At 43.1% G+C, this 23,370-nt stretch overlaps 1 protein-coding gene across 2 annotated transcripts in view; it reads right to left on the reverse strand.

The window, feature by feature from the left end:
* The window catches only part of ZDHHC14 (zinc finger DHHC-type palmitoyltransferase 14), a 267,133-nt gene extending 244,248 nt beyond the window's left edge, over nt 1–22,885 (reverse strand). For both annotated transcript variants that reach the window (XM_032407580.1, XM_032407578.1), the window contains exon 1: nt 22,604–22,885. In XM_032407580.1, the coding sequence (XP_032263471.1) occupies nt 22,604–22,848 (245 nt within the window). In that variant the 5' untranslated portion in view covers nt 22,849–22,885. The remainder of the gene's footprint in view (nt 1–22,603) is intronic.
* Nucleotides 22,886–23,370: the final 485 nt, after the last annotated feature.

Below are 23,370 nucleotides of genomic sequence, written 5' to 3' on the forward strand. Positions count from 1 at the left end.
TTAGAGGACAAAACTGAGGACCAGACAGCTGCACATTTAAGAAAAACAATGGAGAGACTCTCAAGAAAGCAACTCACAAATATCCACTAAGGTTTCTGCCAGCACTGGGGGTCTACCTAACAAAGCAACAAACACAGAACAATGGCCCTCCTGATTAGGATAGGAGAACATAAACTTCTTTTTAGAAAACACCCATTGGCCACTTTCAGCTTTTATGGACAACACGCTCTAAAGATCTATAACTAGATCTGTTTTCTCATGTGTAATCGGACTGATAGCAGTAACTACTACCGAGGCTGTGTGAGGATTAAGTAAGATGATCCATGAAAGCCCCTCGCGGGCACCAGGCCCTCACAGGCAGGCCCCACAGGGAAATGTCCTCATGTGGAACGCTGCTCTGTGCCAACTGTGCAGGGCACCTGTCCGGGCGCATGCTGGTGCCGGTCTAGCAGGAGTCTGGGACAGGGGAGATGTGCACACCTTCCTCGGCCGCCTTTCATTCTCCCCGACACTGGTGCTTGACAGTGTATATGTTATGGTGTCACATTAGCTAATGAGATCATACTTGCTAAACTAAGCTAAGCTAATGAGCTCTGCTTAGCTAATCAGCTCCAAAGAAATGAGCTTTCTTTTTCTGGTGAACAGGCAGCCCCCTAAGTTATTTGAAACTGGGAATGTGTTTCCCCATAGAAGAGTGACAAATGAAGGCAGAGTTCTCAGGCCGGCCTCACACCCTTTTTATTCCTTAAGGAAGGGAACAATAGTGCACGAATTCTGGGTTCTAGGAGCTGTGGGTCTGTGGTACAGGAAAGAAAGAAATTGGCTGTTTTTCCCTCTCCTGGGTGCACAGGTTGGGTGAGGGTCGAAAATAGAAGAAAATAATAAACATCAGTGACAATTTCATTCTAACCCAACTAAATGACCACAAGTTTCACCAAGTGTATTCTCTGGTTCCTCAGCTCGAAGGTTATTTACTTTCATTATGGCTTGTGACAAATCAAAATGCTATGTGCTGAAAGGGACAAACCGAAGTAATTATATTAAGACCCTTTCCTACCCCCAAGAGTGCTCATTGGGAATTCTGTTTGTGTTTCCTTGTCTATATAAGGTCTAAGGCCAAATCTGTGAACTCCAGTGAAGATAAGCATGACTTTCTTTAAATGGGCCCCATGCCCAGCATGGAGCCCAACACTGGGCTTGAACGCATGACCCCGAGATCAAGACGTGAGCTGGGATCAAGAGTGCGATGCTGCTGCAGCAATGTCCGCAATAGCCAAACTGTGGACAGGGCCGAGATGCCCTTCAACAGATGAATGGATAAGGAAGATGTGGTCCATATATACAATGGAATATTACCCAGCCATCAGAAAGGATGAACACCCAACTTTTACATCAACATGGATGGGACTGGAGGAGATGCTGCTAAGTGAAATAAGTCAAGCAGAGAAAGTCAATTATCATATGGTTTCACTTATTTGTGGAACATAAGAAATAGCATGGAGGACATTAGGAGAAGGAAGGGAAAAAGGAAGGGGGGGAAATCGGAGGGAGAGATGAACCATGAGACACTATGGACTCTGAGAAACAATCTGAGGGTTTTAGATGGGAGGGGGGTGGGGGGATGAGTTAGTCCAGTGATGGGTATCAAGGAGGGCAAGTAGTGCATGGAGCACTGGGTGTTATACGAAAACAATGAATCATGGATCACCACATCAAAAACTAATGATGTATTGTATGGTGACTAACATAATAAAAAAAAAAAAGAGTGGGACACTTAACCAACTGAGCCACCCCAGCGCCCCTAGCATGACTTTTTATTGTACAATGCAACAAGTCCAGTCCAGAAAGCAATAGTCCAGTCCATCACCAGCCTGAGAATATTAATATCTTCCAATGAGAGATGAAATAGCAGTCTACTCATCACTTTTTTCAAGGAAGAAATAAAAGTTTGAAACAAGAAATGGTCAGAAGAATTTCACATTGAAGATAAGTTGTATTGACGGTTAGGAGGATGGAGAACATCACACTCCCTTTTGCTACCTGCCTTACCTTCCTGATGTCAAGAAGGGATGACGCAGTGGGGAAGCCTCAGACTGGCCATCAGAAGATGCACATTCTCGCCCTGCCTTTGACAGGATGCCTCTGTGTGACCATCAGTCACCTAGCCTCCTGGGCCCATTTCCTCACCTGTCAAATGGGGGAAATTTTACCCATTCTACCATTATATGATCAAAAGTAAGAGAAAAGGATTCCTGTATAGAGCTAACAAAATTCTAGAAACACTTTGCCAAAAAATTGACTAGAGTCAACACTAATCATGAAAAAGTCATTATTTTGAGAAGCACCTATTTTTATAAATTTTCATGCTTCTGAAAAAAGTTCTTAGAAGTCCATTATTTGTAACGCCAGTGTTTCTATTCATCTTTGACCTCTATGTCTAAACACTGGGTTCCTGATAAGTGTTATTTCACTGCCTCTTGTAGAAAGGCTTTCGCATGTGGCTGGCAAACACTCGTGTACGGAAATCTGGATGAAGATGTGCATGGCCCGAAAAGCAGGTTTGGGTTGGTCCTTCCGCTCAAGGGCATCATTGTTTTAATGCAGTTCCAGAATCATTGATTCAGTGCCCACAGTGTGCACACACTGGCCCCAAGTGCACAGGAACCAAAGAGCAGCAGGCCAGGCCATGGGCTCGGTGAGCTCACAGGCAGCAGGTAAGAAAGGCATGCACAGCAGGCTAGCGCACACGGCGAGCGCCAGAGACACGGGAGGAAGAGCGCTGTGGTCACATGGCTGTGTCCCCACCTCGGGTGTCAGGAAGGCTGCATAACACAGTATGCTTGAGTAAGACCAGGAAAAAATGGGTTGTTGCACATCTCATAGGTGCATGGCTGAAAGCAAGGAGAGGAGTGTGGGCAGAGGACACACAGGGGTGAAAACGGGAGAGGTGTGGGGACCCGGCATCCGCGGGAAGCAGTGGTGTCGGGCCTGCCAGGCTGTGGCTCGGGGTTCTCAGTTTGCAAGTTGTGGGCCACTAAATCAATTCAGTGGGTCAGAAGTATTTTTTAAGTGTAATATTCTAGAAGAAAACAATAGAGTTGATGAGAATAGAGCTCATGGCACAGGGTTCAAGTGCTGCTTTGTGAAATTTCCATTTTTGTTTGTGAGAGTGTATGTGCAAGTGTGTGTGGATATGGGTGTGTGTGTTGTGTGTCCTGGATCTCCATGATGTACTGCTGGGCGCAGGTCACTCTCTCAAAGTTTAAAAAAGATGCTGTTCAGGGGCGTCCAGGTGGCTCAGTTGGTAAAGGGTTCAACTCTTTATTTCAGCTCAGGTCGTGATCTCAGGGTTGTGAGATCGAATCCCAGGTCGGGCTCCGTGCTCGGTGCAGAGTCTTCTTGTCCCTCTCCTTCTGCCCGCTTTCTCTCTCTTTCTCAAATAATTTAATAAATAAAATCTTTAAAAATGAGGCTGTTCAGGATGCGGGGTACATTGGGAGCTACCCAGTTGCCCTCCCCAGCGCTGCCCCCCACGGAGCACAGTGGTAACAGCAGGTCTAGGGACAGCAGCAATTTCATGCCAGGCTGGGGGAGACACAGACAAGGGCTCAGGGCTGTGGCTGGCACTCTGACTCTATCCCAACAACTCTCTCGGGTGAGACCTCTGCAAATTACCCCAGGGCAGACCACACATCAGCTTAGGACATCAGTACAGCAAGAGCGTGAAGACTGGGAAAAGTCCCACTTCAGGGAGCTTATTCAGAATTCTGCCATTGTTAGAAGGTAAAAGTCTCATGATTTGCAATTTATTTTTGTATATAAGTTACATGTGGTGGGTGGAAAGGGGTTGGCCCCAGAAACTTCTTTGTGTTTATGGCTTTTGAAAGGGTCACCTGGTGGTGATGACCCAACTGATTCTGAACAAAACTCCCCTAGACCAGATAGCATCACCCCTGGCCCTTTGCAGAGTAGTCTGACCAGTCTTTGCTGGGGGCCCACCCAAGGCCTGCGCCCACAGTAGGCACAGTGTGGGCATCAGGATCAGGGCTGTCCTGACAGCCGGGGCCCCGGGAGGGGGTCCACAGAGCATGGGGATCAGGCACAGCCTCAAAAAAAGCTGCGCCGTGCAAAGAAATGTATGTGGGAAGAGCTCGTGTCTGGGTTGGCTCCAGCCCTGTAGAAAAGCCCAGCTCCAGGAGTGGAAAGAGTGTGAAAGGCAGAGTTTCTGGTTCCAGATCTTTCTTCTTCACAAAACCATTAACCTCTGCGGAGTCCGTTTTCTTCATATGAATGATAATAACAAAAACTGCTTTTGTACCTTTGAAAGAAGAATCTTAAGAGGGAAAAAGGCACAAGTTACAAAGAGGTCTCTGCCTGTCTAAAGAAAAGATGTATACATGCAATTTCTTCTCATAGATGCTGCAAACAACTTTATTTCTAATCTCATGGCCTGGTGCTTATTCAGAGGCTCAGAAAATACTGACCTTGGCCCTAACAGCAGACCAGAGCACCTCAATGTACACAGCATGGAGGTGCCCCATGATACACATATAATCCTCAAGACATGGCACCTCGTGTTTGTCATGCAGTACTCAACAGTTATTTATTGAGTAAAGGGACCAGAAATATTAGCAAAAGTAAAAAAAGAGTGAAAATCTCATGAAGGAAGATATGGAAAAAGTGTTGGGAAAAGCAGATGGTCTGAAGGGACAAGATGGAGCCCCTCCCCCCCATTCAGAAGGATGGTGTTTCCTATCAGTCCAAGTGTGGTAACCAGGAAAGCACAGTCTGATCAAACAGTCTGGAAACAGACAACTCGGTGTCCCTCCAGAATATTGCCTAGGTCCGTAAATGTCTTAATGATGTTGATCAATGTTATTAGACCAGACGCTTCAAGGAAAACCACTTTTCTTTGGAGGCTGAATGAACCTAACGGACTACAGAGATTCTGGAACTAAGCAGGCTACTTGCCAAACCTGCCCTTCATGTCTACCACACACATAGTCAGACTCTTCTCCTTCCCTTATGCTGCTCAGCGTAGCTGCCAAGAGCAGCCTTACTGGTAGAGGAACCATTAGGACTACAAAACGCCTTCATCTAACGAAAAAAAAATGGAAATAAATAATAAGTAAAAATAAGAATGACAATATTTCTTCTAAAATACAGAAGAAATACTTCAGTTTGGTACAACCTACTGCGTTCTTATAAAACATCTCCATGGTTTCCCCCCTGATTTGGAAGACAGAGTACTTCTTTACGCCTTTTTCTAGAGCATCACTAATTACTCCCATATTCTGTCTTTGGTGAAGATAGGGGAAGAAAACAATGACAATTTTAAAATCTTCTTCGGTAAGTGTTCATCCTTTCTGATGGCTGAGTAATATTCCATTGTGTGTGTATATATACCACACTTTCTTTATCCATTCACATTGACGTGGATGGAACTGGAGGGGATTATGCTGAGCGAAATAAGTCAATCAGAGAAAGACAATTATCATATCATTTCACTTATACGTGGAATATAAGAAACAGCACAGAGGATCATAGGGGAAGGGAGGGAAAACTGAAAGGGAAGTCATTAGAGAGGAAGACAAACCACGAGAGACTCTTTAACTATAGGAAACAAACTGAGGGTCACTGGAGGGGAGGTACGTGAGGGGCTGGGGTAACTGGGTGATGGACATGAAGGAGGGCACGTGATGTAATGAGCACCAGGTATTATACGCAACTGATCAATTACTGAACTCTACATCTGAAACTAAAGATGTACTATATGTTGGCTAATTGAATTTAAATTAAAAAAAATCTTCTTCGTGCCTTGTCAATTTTTGCCCTTCTAACTGGTGTAAGGTGGTATCTCAATGTGGTTTTGATTTGAATTTCCCTGATGGCTAATGATGATGAACATTTTTTCATGTGTCTGTTAGCCATTTGTAGGTCTTCTTTGGAGAAGTGTCTGTTCATGTCTTCTGCCCATTTTTTGACTTGATTCTTTGGTTTTTGGGTGTTGAGTTTGAGAAGTTCTTTATAGATCTTGGATACCAGCCCTTTATCTGTAGTGTCATTTGCAAATATCTTCTCCCATTCTGTAGGTTGCCTCTTTGTTTTGTTGACTGTTTCCTTTGCTGTGCAGAAGTTTTTATCCTGATGAAGTCCCAAAAGTTCATTTTTGCTTTGGTTTCACTTGCCTTTGGAGATGTATCTTGAAAGAAGTTGCTGTGGCCGATGTCAAAGAGGTTACTTGCCTATGTTCTCCTCTAGGATTTTGATGGATTCCTGTCTCACATTGAGGTCTTTCATCCATTTTGAGTTTATCTTTGTGTATGGTGTTAGAGAATGGTCGAGTTTAATTCTTCTGCATGTGGCTGTCCAGTTGGTTGTGGAGAAAGGGGAACCCTCTTACATTGCTGGTGGGAATGCAAATTGGTACAGCCACTTTGGAAAACAGTGTGGAGGTGCCTCAAAAAATTAAAAATAGAGCTACCCTATGACCCAGCAATTACACTACTGGGTATTTACCCCAAAGACACAGATGTAGTGAAAAGAAGGGCCATATGCACCCCAATGTTCATAGCAGCAATGTCCATAATAGCCAAACTATGGAAAGAGCCGAGATGCCCTTCAACAGATGAATGCATAAAGATGTGGTCCATATATACAATGGACTATTACTCAGCCATCCGAAAAGATAAATACCCAACTTTTACATCAACATGGGTGGGACTGGAGGAGATTATGCTAATTGAAGTAAGTCAAGCAGAGAAAGTCAATTATCATATGGTTCCACTTATTTGTGGAACACAAGAAATAGCATGGAGGACATTAGGAGAAGGAAGGGAAAAATGAAGGGGGGGAAATCAGAGGGAGAGATGAACCATGAGACTATGGACTCTGAGAAACAATCTGAGGGTTTTAGAGGGGAGGTGGGTGGGGGGATGGGTTAGCCCAATGATGGGTATTAAGGAGGGCACATACTGCATGGAGCACAGGGTGTTATGCGAAAACAATGAATCGTGGATCACCACATCAAAAACTAATGATGTATTGTATGGTGACTAACATAACATAATAAAATAAAATTTAAAAAAAAAAATCTTCTTCGGACGACAAAGTCTCACACTGAGAAGGAAACTTAGTTAAAGGTCAGGTTGAGCCTGAACCCCAGCCTTCTCTTCACCTTTCTCCCCACAAATGCAGGCTGGCTTGGCAGGCCCTAAGATGCAGACCCAGAGGGGACAGAGCAGCAAAGCCTAATGGTCAGGGAGGGACCTTCCCAGGCCAGCAGGCTGCTACTCCGCCTTCACACTGTGTCCAGGCCCAGCAGCACATCCCTACCCTGGACACCTCAGGCCCCTGCACTTGAGGCTCTATTCTGGAGCCTTGCCTGACGCCTTCAGGTCACTAGGGCCACCCCAATCCCATCGGTGGCCTACCAGGCTGGATTCCCTCTCTTTGTCCCCCCTCAACAGCCTGGGTCAGCCCCCCCGGGTAGCTGACCCATCTGCAACATTCAACTGTCACTATCTGTGGTGGCTGCTGTCACCAGCCATGCAGATGACCCCCTCCTGCCCCCACCCCACTGTCTACTCTTTTAGGACAGAAGCATTTGTTCCCCAGCTGCAGGAATCCGGGCATCCATCAGCTTCCAGCCAAGTCCCTCTCAGAAAACCACCTATGACTGGAGAAAGACATCGGGCCCAAGGTCTTGCCCCTTCTGGGGGACCCATGTCCAACTTCTAATCTACGGAATTGTCAGATAATAAATGTGTGTGATTTTAAGTCACGAAGTGTGTGGCAATCCATCATGGCAGCGACAGAAAACTTATCCAGAGGAAAGAGAGAACGAGGAGAGAGAAGAATAATTCCACTTATTTCTACACTTTAAATCTCCCTATCATGCGTGATCAGGGCTTGCATTCAGGAAAGCTTGAGACCTTCCTTGAAGACACCAACTAGGGTCAACTCTGGGTGATCGAACCAAGCCCAAAAGATCACATCCTCTTTAGAGAAGAATATTAAGCTCATGTTCTAGAGAACAGATCCACCATTCCTTGTATCACTATAACCATCCACAGCCAAGAGGAAGGAAGAGTTCAGTAAGGAATGAATGGGACTCTTTGTTGCCACTTCAACTTGTAAATAAAAAATAAAATGTTAATAGTTTTCTAGCTCAGTAAAGACATATAGTTTAAAAATAATACCCCTCACCTTTATTTTTTTATTGTGAGCCAAAGAAGAAATAATTCCTGTATATAATCTTATGCAATGTTAATCCTGACTAAAGAATAATTTTAGGACAAAGAGTAGGCTTCTCTAACTTTCAGTATCTCTTTACCTTTAAAAGACAAGACCATACCTTTTGGGGCACCTGGGTGGCTCAGTCATTTGAGCATCAGACTCTTGGTTTTGGCTCAGGTCATGATCTCATGGGTGCTGAGATCGAGCCCCATGTCGGGCTCCCTGCTCAGCACTCAGCAGGGAGTCAGCCTGAAGATTCTCTCCCTCTGCCCCTCCCCCTGTACACACTCTCTTACTAATAAATAAATAAAAATAAAAATAAAAATAAAAGACAAGACCATACCTTTTAAAATATCTGCACAAAATACGAATAAAGCTAATGGAGTAGAAACAGAAACACAAAGTCAGTGTGTTTCCTAAATACAGTAGTAAGCACCTCTTGAACGTGTGGGGGGACCATTCTGGCATTTGATTTGCATGTATTGCCATCTTAAAGAGAAGCAGGAAAATTTATACCAAGTTAGTAAGTGTGCAATCCAAGCAAAGAATTTTTCTCCCTGGTCAGAAAGACAAATAAGCTATATATATAGCTCCAGAATTTAACTTGACTTTGGCTTATATGTTCAAAAATGCCCTTATCTGTCATCAAGAATGTGTGTATGGGAAATTCATGGCATTAAAAGACCCCAAAATAGTACCATTCAAGATGATAAAGTGCATCTATTATATACTTCTAAGGCCCGCTCAAAAGATCAGATCACTGGGAGTCACTAGCTGTGTAGCTGCCCACTTCTGGGGCAACATAGCTCTGCAGACACAAGGCAACCATAGGCTGTTACCAGAAAGGCCTCAGTGGATCAAAAGTATGGCTAGGTAAGCCAGGTCTCAATATCCCAGGAAGAATGAGCATCCTAGTATACAACAATATAGAAGAGGAGTCCCTACTAGGGTCACGTTTCCACATTCAACCCTCTCCAAAATCAACAGATGATGGGTCTGCATAGAGATCTCAAAGAATATAGAGACTGTCATCTATCTTAATAAGTTGTGAGAAAAGTAGAAAGGTCTTGAACACCAGATTTCAACAGTTTCGTGTGGATTTACTTTTCCATGCAATGGGTGTGTGAGTCTATCACTATAAATGTAACAAACACAGCACAGAAGAAAATTTGAGAAAGAAGGCTGGGACTGTGGTCCAGGTGTGAGCTGATGAGGACCTACACCACTGAGCTCAAACTACCCTACAACAAAAACACCTCTTCCAAGGGAGACCCAGGGCTTGCACAATTGTGGATGCAGAACTGAGCTGCAACTCCTTCCTCCTCAAGGACACACTGGAATTGGAGCAGTGAGTGAGAAAAGCTAACCTTGATGTTACCAAAAGAAAATTTTCTTAATTCTCAAGCTACAGCACTATAACTTTAGTGTTAGTCACACATTCATTGCTGCATACTCCAAAACAGTCTCAACACTTCATTTGAGAATTTCTGGTAGTTAAGTTTTCCAGTCTAATAAACCTCCCCCAAAATGTAGTGGCTTAAAACAACAACTTTGTTCACAAATCTGCAATGTGGAGAGAACGTGGCAGGAAGTGTTCATGTCTGCTCCATTTGGCTTCCATTGGGGTGGCTCAAAGACTAGGGGAAGAGGGGGGATGGAATCATGTGAAGGTTCACTTGCATGGCTGGCTGCTGTGCCAGGAAGACACAAACAGCTGGGCGGAAAGAGCTGGGGGTCCATGGGCACCTTTCTTTTTTTTTTTTTTTTTTTTAAAGATTTTATTTATTTATTTGACAGAGAGAGAGACAGCTAGAGAGGGAACACAAGCAGGGGGAGTGGGAGAGGGAGAAGCAGGCTTCCCGCTGAGCAGGGAGCCTGATGCGGGGCTCGATCCCAGGACCCTGGGATCATGACCTGAGCCGAAGGCAGACGCTTAACGACTGAGCCACCCAGGCGCCCCCATGGGCAACTTTCTATATATGGTCCAGACTCACTCTATGTGGTCTCTGTACTATGGGGAGTCTCTATGTGATGTAGCTAGACTTCTCAAGTGGTAGCTCAGAGCTCTAAAGGTACACGTCCCAAATGAGAGAGAGAGAGAACTCATGCACTAGATGAAAGCTTCATCACATGTCCAACCTAGCCTCAGAAATCACATACATCACTTCTGCCATGTTCTATTCTTTAGAATGGAGTACTAAGGCAGACCCACATTCAAAGGGTGAAGAATTATACTCCATTTTTTTTTAATGGAAAGAGAGTTAAAGATTTTACGAATATGTTTGAAAACTACCACATCAGTATGGACACAGAGAAGAATACAGCCCAAGAGACATTAAAGGAAAGGATCAATAGAGGATGAAGGGCTGAAGTACGTGAGAAAAGGGGAAACTGCAGTACTGGGGACCAGGGAGGGATTCTCTTCACTCACAGTGATGGATCCAGGAACAACACATGTGGTGCTCTATGCCTTGCTCCCTGGGCATCAGAGGACACCTGGGGAAGAGATCTCCACAGACAGGAGTAATTCAAGACTAGAAGATTGGTGCTCCAAGTAAGGGAGAAGGAGAGCAAGAGATGAAAATCACATTGGAAGAGGCAAGAGGGATCACCATGATGATTCAAACTTGCTCGAGAAAGTAAGAAAGGGAGAAGGGGGATGAGCAAAATGAATTCAGGGCAAGCAGGAAACAACAGATATACAGAAGAAAAAGAAAAAGAAAATGGTAAGCAGGAGATGAACATCCTCAAGCTAAAGGAAGAAAAAGTTTCAAGTAAAGAGAAAGTAGTCACAATCCCCTACACCACTGACAGAAAGGGAAAAACAAAAACAAGAAAGAAGGACACTAGATTTTGTCAAGAAAGTAGTCAGGAATACACATTTTGGGGACTCATTTTATTTTTACTAGCTGTACAAGGGGAGGCAATAATTTCTCATCTCAGCAAGTAGAACAAACACCTCTAATAGACTCCAGTGTTTTGTGTTAAAATAAGCTGTTTCTCTGTATTCTTGAGAAGTGCCTGAAAAGACACCAGACTTAAGGAGCTTAAATCCCTTCCCAAGTGAGTTAGACAGCCATTCCTCTGCTGGTAAGGCTACCTGAAGGCAAACCACATCCAGCCCCAGAGGGCCACTGGCTGACACCCTCCTCTATCAGCCACCAGCCTTGTCATATTTGATGGCTCTCAACAGACCAGGTTCCCATGGACTTTGAGGTCAGCAATTTTTAAAACTCAGTTTGAAGATGTATGGAAATTATTGTATTCCTATTTTTAAAAATGGTGTGTTCTGTCCAAATGTGCTTAAAATGTTCTAAAATTAAAGGTCTCATTACAGTTGAAAGAAAGTCTACCTCAAAATTCTCTAGAGGGAGACAGGGAAGCCTATTCCAATGGAGTGTTAGCTCCCAGCTGTGAAGGGCCAAGGAGGAAGAGGCAAAAATAGGCCTAAATTAAGGATAGCACAGCTTCTACAGATTAGAAGAATGGAGTCAGGGGAAAAGGATACACACACACACAGAGTTGTCACCTCTCTCTTCATTCTGGGACTGCTCATGGCAGAGAAAGAGATTTTCTCTCTCATGTAGAGCACCAGGGAGACTGAAGAGTCTACAAGAGCTGAGGGCTGGCTGGTTCAATCATAAATCCCTTCTATCAGGACTTTCAACTAAAACCAGCCACATGAGAAGAGGTCAGTAACAGAACCTTCATTACTAGTACTCTGAGGGTTTGTATCTAAGCTAGACATGGGATCAGAGAAGAGCTTCCACACTCAAAGTATTATAAGTGGAGGACAAAAAGTTAAGCTTTTTTTTTTTTAATCAATGAAAAACCAGCATCAAATTAAAATGGCAGATGAAGATTTGTGATAAAGTATCTCATTTACCTGTAAACCTTGCTCTTAATTGTATATAACCTCAATGATTAGGTGATAGTTATGATTTATCTTTTGAAAACTACTTTATCATCATATAAAAGCATAATAGATTGAATCCCATACTAAATTCTGTTACCCAGGCCTAAGCATTTGAGCCCAGATGTCATAGTCATTGCCAGGACACACTTAGGAAATCAAAACCTATGAAGAGGCAGCTTTGCATATTCTACCCCTTAAAATGATAGTAAATGCCAAGAATCAGCAAGAAGTCCAAAAAAGAAAGATTAGAAATAGTATGAAGAATAAATTGAGTGTATTTATACAAACCAAATATGATAGCAATAAAAGTTAATTACATATATATGCAACAACATACATGAATCTGAAAAACACATTAAGTTAGAAAAATCACAAGCTGAAAGTTGTAAGAGCAATCACTCCCACTCTGACAATGAGAACAAGCCAGATTAGCTACAAAAGCGGTTTTTTTAAATATATCAGGGAACTGAGGATGCAAAGAAGCTTGAATGTGTTGAGCCCTTCCCAAGAGAAAAAAGGCCAACAGCTGCTCTCATTCCTAGCGAAGTGGCAGGAAGAACAGGAATCCACCATATCCAGGAGTAAGGAGAAAACAGGTAAATTTTTAAGCAGGTTTAATGGCTATATGGATGGCTGCATGGATAAGAATACTGGGAGCCTGAGCCACAGAGTAAGTCTGCACCACCATCCAACTCCTTCCCATAGATCCTTACCAAAAACACAGCAACAGTACGCCAAAGGCTGGGGGGTAGGGCAGGAGAGTTGAGAGGCAACTGCCCTGGGGATATAAGACCTTCCCAAGGGTAAGGCAGGGATCAGAGCATGAAAACTGAGAAAATCTCCCTTATGCGCTTCAGGCCTTCACTGTAGGCACTGCAGCAACCCTCCAAAAGCTGAGGCCAGACAGCTGGACCAAGAGAGGTGGGCTGAGATGAAGAAGGCTGGGACAGGGCTAAAAGCAAAGAAAACTCCCCAGTAACCCAAAATGCTAATGGACTGGCTGAGAAATCTTCCACAGTTGGTAAGCTGGTACTGGGCTGGGCTATAAAGCATAAAGAAATCTTAAGAATTCAGATCCCAATTCCTGCTAAAGGGAAAGTCTCTGCCCTCGAAACAGCTGAACTCAATGATGAAATGGATCTAACTAAAGCTTCAGTACAGACCACACCCATTTCAATAACAAATTAGATTTACTCAGCCCACACACTAGTAGCATGATATGCCCTTTTAAACTGCTGCCTCCTCGGGGTGCCTGGGTGGCTCAGTCGTTAAGCGTCTGCCTTCGGCTCAGGTCATGATCCCAGGGTCCTGGGATCGAGCCCCGCATCGGGCTCCCTGCTCAGCGGGAAGCCTGCTTCTCCCTCTCCCACTCCCCCTGCTTGTGTTCCCTCTCTCTCACTGTGTCTCTCTCTGTCAAATAAATAAATAAAAAATCTTAAAAAAATAAAAAAAATAAATTGCTGCATCCTCTACAATTCTTTTACACACAATATCTGACATGCAATCAAAAATTATGAGACACACAAAGAAGGGAGAAAATATAACCCATAGTCAAGAGAAGAAATAATCAAAAGAAGTAGACCCAGAGATGATACAGCTGCTGGAATCATTAGGCAAGAAGTTTAGAATAACTATAAAAAAAAGAAAAAGAAAAAAAAAAAAATATATATATATATATATATGTTAAAGGATCCGGTGGAAAATATGGACATAAATGGATGGAGAATTTCAGGAGAAGAATAGAAATTATTTTTTTATTTATATAAAAAACTATTTTTTAATGTAGAAATGCTCAAAATAAAAAAAAATAAGACATTACAGATGGTTTAACATAAACAAGACACAGCAGAAGAAAGGATCAGTAAACAAAGTCAGAGCAACAGGAATTATTCAAACTGAAACACACACACACACACACAGATTTTTTTTTTTTTAAAGATTTTATTTATTTATTTGACAGAGAGAGAGATAGCGAGAGCAGGAACACAAGCAGTGCGAGTGGGAGAGGGAGAAGCAGGCTTCCTGCCGAGCAGGGAGCCTGATGTGGGACTCGATCCCAGGACCCTGAGATCATGACCTGAGCCGAAGGCAGACACTTAACGACTGAGCCACCCAGGCGCCCTATTTTTAAAAATGGGATAAGAGAGGGACAAAAGAAATATTTGAAGAAATAATCGATGAAAAAGTTCTAAAACTGATGAAAGATATCAACCCACAGATCCCAGAAGTCTTAGCAAACCCTGAGCCATATAAGTAAAAAGAAAACTACACCTGGGCATGCCATAGTTCAGCTGTTGAAAACAAACAAACAAAAAGATAAAAAGAAAATCAGCTGGTAAAAAACTCACCCATTATATACCACAGAGGAAAATGCTAAAAATAAAGACTAACTTCTCATCAGAAACAAGAGACCAGAAGACAGTGGGCCAATATCTTCAAAGTTCTGATTCAAACGACTGTCAAACTAGAATCCTATATCCAGTGAAAATATCTTCTATCCTTTAAAAATGAAGGCAAACATTTTCAGAAAAAGCAAAATCTAAAAGAACTTGTCACCAGCAGCCCTGCACCAAGAAATGCTAAAAGAAGTACTTTAGGCCAAAGGGAAATGATATAGATGGAAGAAATAAATAGTACTAGAAATGGTAAATATGTAAAGATAAACATAAAACTCCATTTAAAATTATCTCTATTTTATATATGTATAAATGTATTTTTTTAGCTTTTATATGTGGGTATGTTTTATTTTAAATTATCATTGTTTCATACAGGTATATTTTACATACTATTGACAGCTTTAAAGTAGTAACATTACTGGGCTTATAGCACACACAGATATATAGTATATGACAACAGAGTTACAAAGGGTGGGAGAAGTAAGTAGAATTATAATGTTTTAAGTTTCCTACATCGTGAAGTACAGTATTACTATTTGGAGGTAGAGTAAAGATGAATATTCTGATCTCTTACATAACTATTAAAAAAGGGGCGTCTGGGTGGCTCAGGCGTTAAGCGTCTGCCTTCAGCTCAGGTCATGATCTCAGGGTCCTGGGATCGAGCCCTGCATCGGGCTCCCTGCTCAGCCAAAAGCCTGCTTCCCTCTCTCCCACTCCCCCTGCTTGTGTTCCCTCTCTTGCTCTTTCTTTCTCTCTCTCTGTCAAATAAATAAATAAAATATTTAAATAACTACTAAAAAAAATACAAAGGAATATAGCCTAAATTTTTTAAAGGAAGTAAAATGGAATATTAAAAATACACGGTTCAGGGGCGCCTGGGTGGCTCAGTCGTTAAGCATCTGCCTTCGGCTCAGGTCATGATCCCAGGGTCCTGGGATCGAGCCCCACATCGGGCTCCCTGCTCAGCGGGAAGCCTGCTTCTCCCTCTCCCACTCCCCCTGCTTGTGTTCCCTCTCTCGTTGTGTTTCTCTCTCTCAAATAAATAAATAAAATCTTAAAAAAAAAAAATACACAGTTCACCTAAATGAAGGCTAGAAGAAAAGAGAAATAATACATATCAGATAAGCACAAAACAAATACCAAGATCATCAACTTAAACCTAACAATAAAATTTGAATACGGACTGTGGTAGCCACATTAAATTTACTGAAATTGATACTATTATAGTTGACTCTTGAACAAAACGGGGGTTGGGTGACAACCCCATTCCACCCCACACAGTTGAAAATTGGTGTATAACTTTCAACACCCTCAAAATTTAACTACTAATAGCCTACTGTTGACCAGCAGTCTTATGGATAACATAAACAGTCCATCAACAGATATTTTGTATGTTATATGTATTATACACTGTATTCTTACAATAAGTAAGCTAGAGAAAAGAAAATGCTATTAAGAAAACCATAAGGAAGAGCAAATACATTTACAGTACTGTACTGTGAAAAAAATCCATACTTAAGTGGACCCGTGCAGCTCAAACCTGTGTTTGAGGGTTAACAATACCATGTTTACATAAGAAAATGTCTTTTCTTAAGAATTAAATGCTGAAAAAGTTGGATATAAAAGGACATGGTGTCTGCAACTTACTCTTTAATGGTCCAGAGAGAGGGAGGGACAAGGACAGAGATGGAGTTTTTTTATATCCATAAAAGATTTCTTTACTTTATATATATATACTAGAATCCGTTTTTTTTTCAGCCCAATGTGCTATCACTGTTTTATATATATATATATATATATACATATCTACTATCATCTACCATCAACCCCTCCGTGTTCTACAATGCGCAGCATGGCCAGCAACTGGCCAGAAGATAGGACATTTCCCATAGGTTTTCTGAGATGGTGGAAATTTTATATATAAAAAATATTATATATATATATATAAAAGAAATTTTTCTTTATATTTTTTGTATAGGAAAATAAGCCAAACTAAACAATCTATTGTTTGGGTATGCATACATTAAGAAAGCTTGAGGAAAAAGAGGCAAGGCATTAATAATGACTGAGCTCAGGTGGTGAAGACCTCAGGGAGGGGCAGGGAGATGGATCAGAGCTGAAACCCAGAGGGTGTGAGGAGATTCAAAAGCCCCAGTATTGATGTGGTTCTTGAGTTGAGTGGTAGTTGCACAGGTAGTCTTTACAGTATTTTATTTCAAAACTTGCATGTATGTTACATAGAATCTTCTGTATGAGTCTATTACATTTTTTAAAGGGCAGAAATTGAGGAGGTAGAAGATCATCCAGTTTATAAAAATTAGTTTGAATTGGGACCAACTTTTACATTTAGTGAACTAAACAAAAGCATTAATATGGTCCCCAACCCTTACCTGAGCCAACTTTTTTATCAGATCCAAATTCCTGGATGTAGCTAATTAGAAGTATCTATTGACCACCAGTGTTCTCCCTTTCCCAACAACCTCAGCTACAAAAAAAAAAGGAATACACTTCCCTGAAACACTTAACTTAAATTATCTTGCTAAGACATAGTAACTCTGCAATGAATAAATTACGTGCAACATTGCTCTGCAAAGGAAAAATCTTCAGGTTATGTAGATATAGCCCATTAAATAATTGACCATCATTACCCTATTTGGGGAACCTCAGGCATTCTTTCTGTATAACTTTCTACTTTCTACTAGCTGAGAGTCAACAGTATCCTTAAGAGTTTTATTAAATAAATTCAAGTATCCAAAGTCAAGAACCCATAAAATGTGAAATTATTCCAGGTACTGATGGTAGTTGGGTAACATTCTTATACATCACAGAGTGCTTTAGTTGCTTAAAGCATTTAGTTTAAAAATAAAGAAAAACTAGAAAGAAGTCTTAGTTAGCCAAGTGAACATCCCAACTCTGTCACTAGTTTTCTAAGTAACTAAGAAAACCTTTTATTTCCTCTGCTTCAATTAACGCACTTGAAAAGGGATGAGACCTGATTCTAAAATCAGAAGAATTACATCTAATAATCAAAGCTTCTAAGGCAAATGTGTTCTAGAAGGCATTATTAATTATAAATTTTATTAATGTTGACAACTTTACAAGATGAAAAACTAAAGCACAAGGAAGTTATTTTTCAGAGCCTTTCAATATTGCCATTATTCCATAAACAACGAATATTCACCGAGAGCCTGCTACATACCAGATACTGTTTTAGGTACTGAAGGACAACAGTGAACAAAACTAACACATTCCCTTACCCTCATGGAACTTACGTGTGTTGATCTTACACACAAATGAACGGGTTAGTGCCCTCATGTCAAGAGGCCAATAATAAGGTTTTGAAGCCAGCTAAAATTCTTGTGTGGATCCATAGCAAGTTATAAAGTGTCCTTGACACCATATACCTGGTTAATAGGGACTGTTCAGGGTAATATCCCGATGGTCATCTACTATCATCTACCATCAACCCCTCCGTGTTCTACAATGCGCAGCATGGCCAGCAACTGGCCAGAAGATAGGACATTTCCCATAGGTTTTCTGAGATGGTGGAAAACTTGATGCAGTTCTGAATAGGACAGCTGAGAAAAGAGAGGGTCCTTATATGCTACAAGGGTAGCATCTTCTACTAAATAATAAAGGATTTCCAATCTATAAGGGAGAAGTTATTATTGGAAATAGCACCTTTATTTATGGGGGACAGGCCCTTGTTCAATCATCAAAGCAAACTTCACCCTAGTCCCACTGACTACCAATTAGTCATTAATTATTTCAGAGGGGATTAGCCAAAGAAAGAAGGAGGAGGAGGAGGAGGAAGAAGAAACAAAGGGAAGGAGGGAAGGAGAAACGGAAGGAGAGGGGAAAAGAAAACATATGGCTTCAAAAAAAAAAATCATCAATGGACTTCTAGTGACAAGAAATTTAAGAATGTGCCCACATTCCCAAGTGTTTCAGCCCCAGTCACACCTCCAAACTGTCTGTGACCACAGCATGGAACTGGGAAACCGTCAAGTCCAAGATCGGAGCAGGCCTCCCCTCACCTCACCGAGGCTCCTGGAAACACCAGCCTCACCTGGCTGCCTGGTTCATCTCCTTCTTTCTGCCCCTGTGATTGGAGACTATGAGATGTCAATAGTTCAGGACCAAAGACTTTTTATTTTCAAAATTTCAACTCGAAACAAGGACAGACTGTAAGTATGTGTATGTCAGAGAAGAAGAGACATGAATTGATAAAGTTCACTGATCTTTTCAAATTGCACTTCTGGGGATGTGAGAATGAGGACGTTGCTGTGAGTCTCAGATGAACCGGGCCTTCAGTAACTGCAAGGAGCAGTGACAAGTCTCGACAGCACGGTGAGCAACTTCCTTCCATCTTGAATACAGCTACAAAATGCTAGCATTCTCTATCAGTACATATGCTGAACACAAGATGCCCCAAAATACATAGCCCGGCCCTACTTGAAAACGAGCGGAGTTGCATCAGGTAGCTTCTAGTAGCTTTCTTTACTGTCTTCATGGTTCTAAGATGGTAGCTCTGAAAATAGAAATGAAATCCAGTCCCTGCTTCTTGGAGGCTTCCTCAGGGCTCCTGCTCAGGTCTGGACAAGGAGGGTCCCAGACTTCTCTGCAGGACTCCCACTCTAAAGGGACAAGAGTGAAGCCACTCCTCAGACTCATATGAAGGTCTTTATTTCAACTGCAAACTACACAGATCTGCATTTTTTTCAGCCCAATGTGCTACCACTGTTATACTTGCTTATTAACCCACTTACTCCCTCCTTCAAAGGCTCTCAGAAAAGAGAGTCCTGGGAAGGCTACTTCTAAGGTTTGCTCTAATAATATGTGTTGCTTATGGAGTACTGCCTATGTATGAGACACTGTACTAACTATACTTTTTTATTTAAAATCCGTAACACTTTAAGGTAGATATTATTAATCCCATTTAACAGACTGGGAAACTGAGGCTTAGAAAGTCAAATTGTTTGCCCAGGGTCATACTTCTGTTTAGAATCTTGGGATCTGTCCTTCCAAAGTCCATACCTTTAAGCACTATTCTATACTTGGAGGGAGAGCACCGTGGGTCAGAAAGGGCATGGGCTTCGCAGTCTGAAGCCCTGCCACTAGTTGGTGTGTGACCCTTGGTTATTTCACTTCTCTATGCCTCTGTCACTTCATCTGCAATGTGGGAATAATCATTCCCACCCTGCCTTTTCCCCAGGGTTGGAGGGGCAGTATCAACACCTGTGGCCGTGCTCTAATAAGTAAGTCCCTTTCTCTTGGACAAACTTCCTTGTCCTCTGCTCAAGGTTGGGAATGAGAGATAGGGTGGGCGAAGAGTTACAGAAAAAGGAGGTCTGAAGCTAAGCCCTGTGTCTTCTTTTCAAATGTTGTACTTGCCTTTTGTTAACGGTATGGGGAAACATGGACTCTGTTTGATGTTTGAACATGAATTCTACTAATATTAAAGTTATCCAGATATGAAATTAATCCAAATAAGCAAACACATAGCATGTGCTCAATAAATACCTAAAGAAAGGGCAGAAGGAAGGCAGGCAGTGAGCAGACAAAACTGGCATTTTCTCTTGATCTCTTTTAGGCTGTGGCATTTCATATCCTATGCATGGAACTAATTGCTTCTCTGAGTCTATCAAATTAATTTGGCCAGAGTCATTTAATTTCACTTTGTCATTAGCGATGATAAAGAACTTAAAAGCAACACAGTGACAATATTCTTAGCCAAACCATTATATTCTATAGTTTGAACAGCCCTATGATTTTTCCCAACTGAGGCATCAGGCCAGGATTGGCCTATTTTCTTGAAATTTCAAATTGCCTAATTGAAGCAACACTCATGGAAACCGAATACACACACACACACACACACACACACACACACACACACACACACACACAGAGCTTCTCTAAAAAGGAAGTTACCAATAGTACCTAATAAAATCCTAGCACACATGTTTACTCCTACAGTCATTGGTTACCAAAATGCTGATGCAGAAAAAGATCCTTAACAACTACTAGTGAGGACTTTGGGGAACTCTTGGAAGAAACACACACAGAGCTTAAGACGCGAAAATGAATTTATGATGGTTTGCTTAAAAGCAATACTTGAATAAAGAAAATAAAAGACAGTAAGTACAACTAGATGGGATCTCTAAACATACAGTGGGGATTTGGGTGTACACAGAAAATGAAACATTCATCATCCTGCATGAAACACACCTGTGGCTGAAGCTCACAAAATTAACCCATTTTCCCCACTCTTAAAATTGCTAAAAAGAGCAAAAAATGCCAATAGAGATCAGTTCAAAACATTTTTAACATTAGGAACGTAGTGAATCCTATCTATCTCGAAGGCCACCTGTAAGGAAAGCCAATCGAAGGATGGCATTTGTGTTCAATCACATGGCATCATCACTCCAGTGTCTGAATCTATTATGACTCAGACCCAGGTCTGTAAGGATGAGTGGCTGCCTCTGGAAGGGGACAAGGGGAGCAAGAGAGGAGGAACAGAGCATTTCTCCTGCCATTCCCAAAGCCTTTTCATACCCTCCCCCTCCCATCCCGGAGGCCCCCAACAGGCTCCACCCTAGTTGCAAATGGGCCCCAAAGTTAAACTTCTGGAAGAGACCTGGGAAATGTACATAGTCAGAAATGGAGGGGTTGTGTGTGAGGCCTGGGGGCGCTGCGTGGCTTACCTCTGAGATCTTTCTCCTCACCTCAATCCTGCTAAAACTGTTCATCATAGCACAATGTTCAGATGCAAAATGTTTCCCCTCAGAGTCAGAGGGCTTTACGTGAAAAGTATTACATTGTCAAGAGATCATTCATTTCTGATTGAGATGGCATTTGGAATACCAAACACTGGGCACAAAATCAGAGCCTATTAATACTTACCAGAGACAAAAGTAAATAAACACAAAGGTTTAATTAACCCTATGCAACAGAAGATGGAGACTGAATGGGTACCATGTCCCATGATAAGCAGGATACAGGAAACGCGAAGAACCCCCAATAAATGTATTGTTTTTTGTGGGGGGAGTGTAGTGGGGGAGTAGCTACAACTTTTATTGTACATAGGATACCAGGAATTACATAAGAAGATGCATTGCAAATGTTGGACCCAATAAAAGCAATTGAAATTGATTCTGGAATGTGGTTAAAGTACTTTATCTAATCTATTAATAAATAAGAAGATCTTTCATTAGTTGGCAGGAGGACAGTTGCTACTAGCCAACTTGATTTTCCTGAAAACGGCAAAGACTTGCATGCACTTTTTTCAAATTAAAGCCCTAAAGTCCCAAAGTACTGTTTCTGGAAACAGAAGTTACCATTCAGTGTCATACTTTTCCTGAACAGGCTGAGAAAGTCTCCTTTCACCTGTTCCCCAACGGGGGGTGGAGGGGGAGAAAGTGTGTATTTCCAATATTTTTTATTGAAACTTTTTTTAAAAGTGAAGAGTTTAGAAACCTCATGATAAATCAGAAATTGTTGATCAAGAGTGATCACCTAAGGAGAATGAAAAAATGAAATTATCCTTCCAGGCCACCTTGGGTGGCCTACACTTGTAAACCTGAAATAACCAAGATTCTTCACTATTCAGCGAAGGTACCTAGAAGATTTAGTAAATGAGCTTAACAAGATGCCCTATAGCTTGTGAGCAAGAAAGGAAGTCAATTGTATTTATCCCTGACTGAGGAATCCGCCTCATCCTCCCTTCCCACACAAGGCTACATCTGGGCTGGCTTGCTAGTCTCCAAACTCAGTTGAGACAGCACCAAGAATCAGTCACCTGCGAGGTGCCAACCACCTTCCAAGCGTGCCCTCTCCCCTCTCCACTCCCAAAGCCCGATCCAGGACTGCATTATCTCTGGGGACCAAAGAGCAAACAGACCTTCAAAAGAAAAAGAGGGAGAAGTGGGTCTGCATTATATAACAATGTACAGCAAATAAGGCTTCTAGAAAACGAAAGTAGAGAAAGGAGGGGCAGGGGTCGGGGGAGGCGAGGGGAGCAGGGCGTCGCGGAGCTTTCGCTGCCACTTACTCGAAGGCGAAGAAGAGTCCGCTAGTGACCAGGATGAGGATGAGAGTCAAGTAGAAGACGCCCGTCTGCCGGGCCATCATGATCCTGCCGTTGCAGAAGAACTTGTTTCTTCCCGGGAAAACCTCCCATTTCCTCCGGGCCGCGATTTTCTTCTTCTTGTGGGGCGACTCCATGGGGGAGGAGCTGTGGGTGCTGATCTGACTGTACTCGCAGTCTTTCATGGGCCCGCCGCCGCCGGGAGGCATCCACGAGGGCAGCCGGCTGGGGGCGCACACCCCCAGAAGCCCCCCGGCCGCGCGGGCCCCGCCGAGCCACGACCGCCGCCGGCCGCCCGGCCGCCCCCCGAGCCGCGCCGCCGCGGCCCCTACGCCGGCTCCCGGCTCGGCGACAACTTTGCCGAGGACACCCAGGTTAACCCTTGCGGGAGTCCAGCTGTCATAGCCGGGTCCCCCTCCGGGAGGGACGGTGCTCGCCCGCAGCCCGCGGCGCCGGTCCTCAGTCGCTTCCAGCCCGCGTACCGGGGCTCCGGGGCCCCGCGGGGCGCGAGGGGCCGCCCGGCCGGCCCCCGGCTCGCCACGCGCCCGCCCCCTCGCACAGCCGCTCGCTCGACCCCGCCGCCCTCGGCCCGCCGGCCGCGCCTCGGCTCCGGCCCGCCGACCCCCGAGCGCTGCGCCCCGAGGGGACACGAGGCGGCGGCCCCGGCGCCGGCTTCCTCGGGAGCCACTTCGGCGCCGCGGCCAGGTTTATTCTAATCCTTCCTCCCGGCG

This window comes from Phoca vitulina, unplaced genomic scaffold (genome assembly GCF_004348235.1).
Source record: "Phoca vitulina isolate PV1807 unplaced genomic scaffold, GSC_HSeal_1.0 scaffold9, whole genome shotgun sequence".
NCBI classification, from domain to species: Eukaryota; Metazoa; Chordata; class Mammalia; order Carnivora; family Phocidae; genus Phoca; species Phoca vitulina.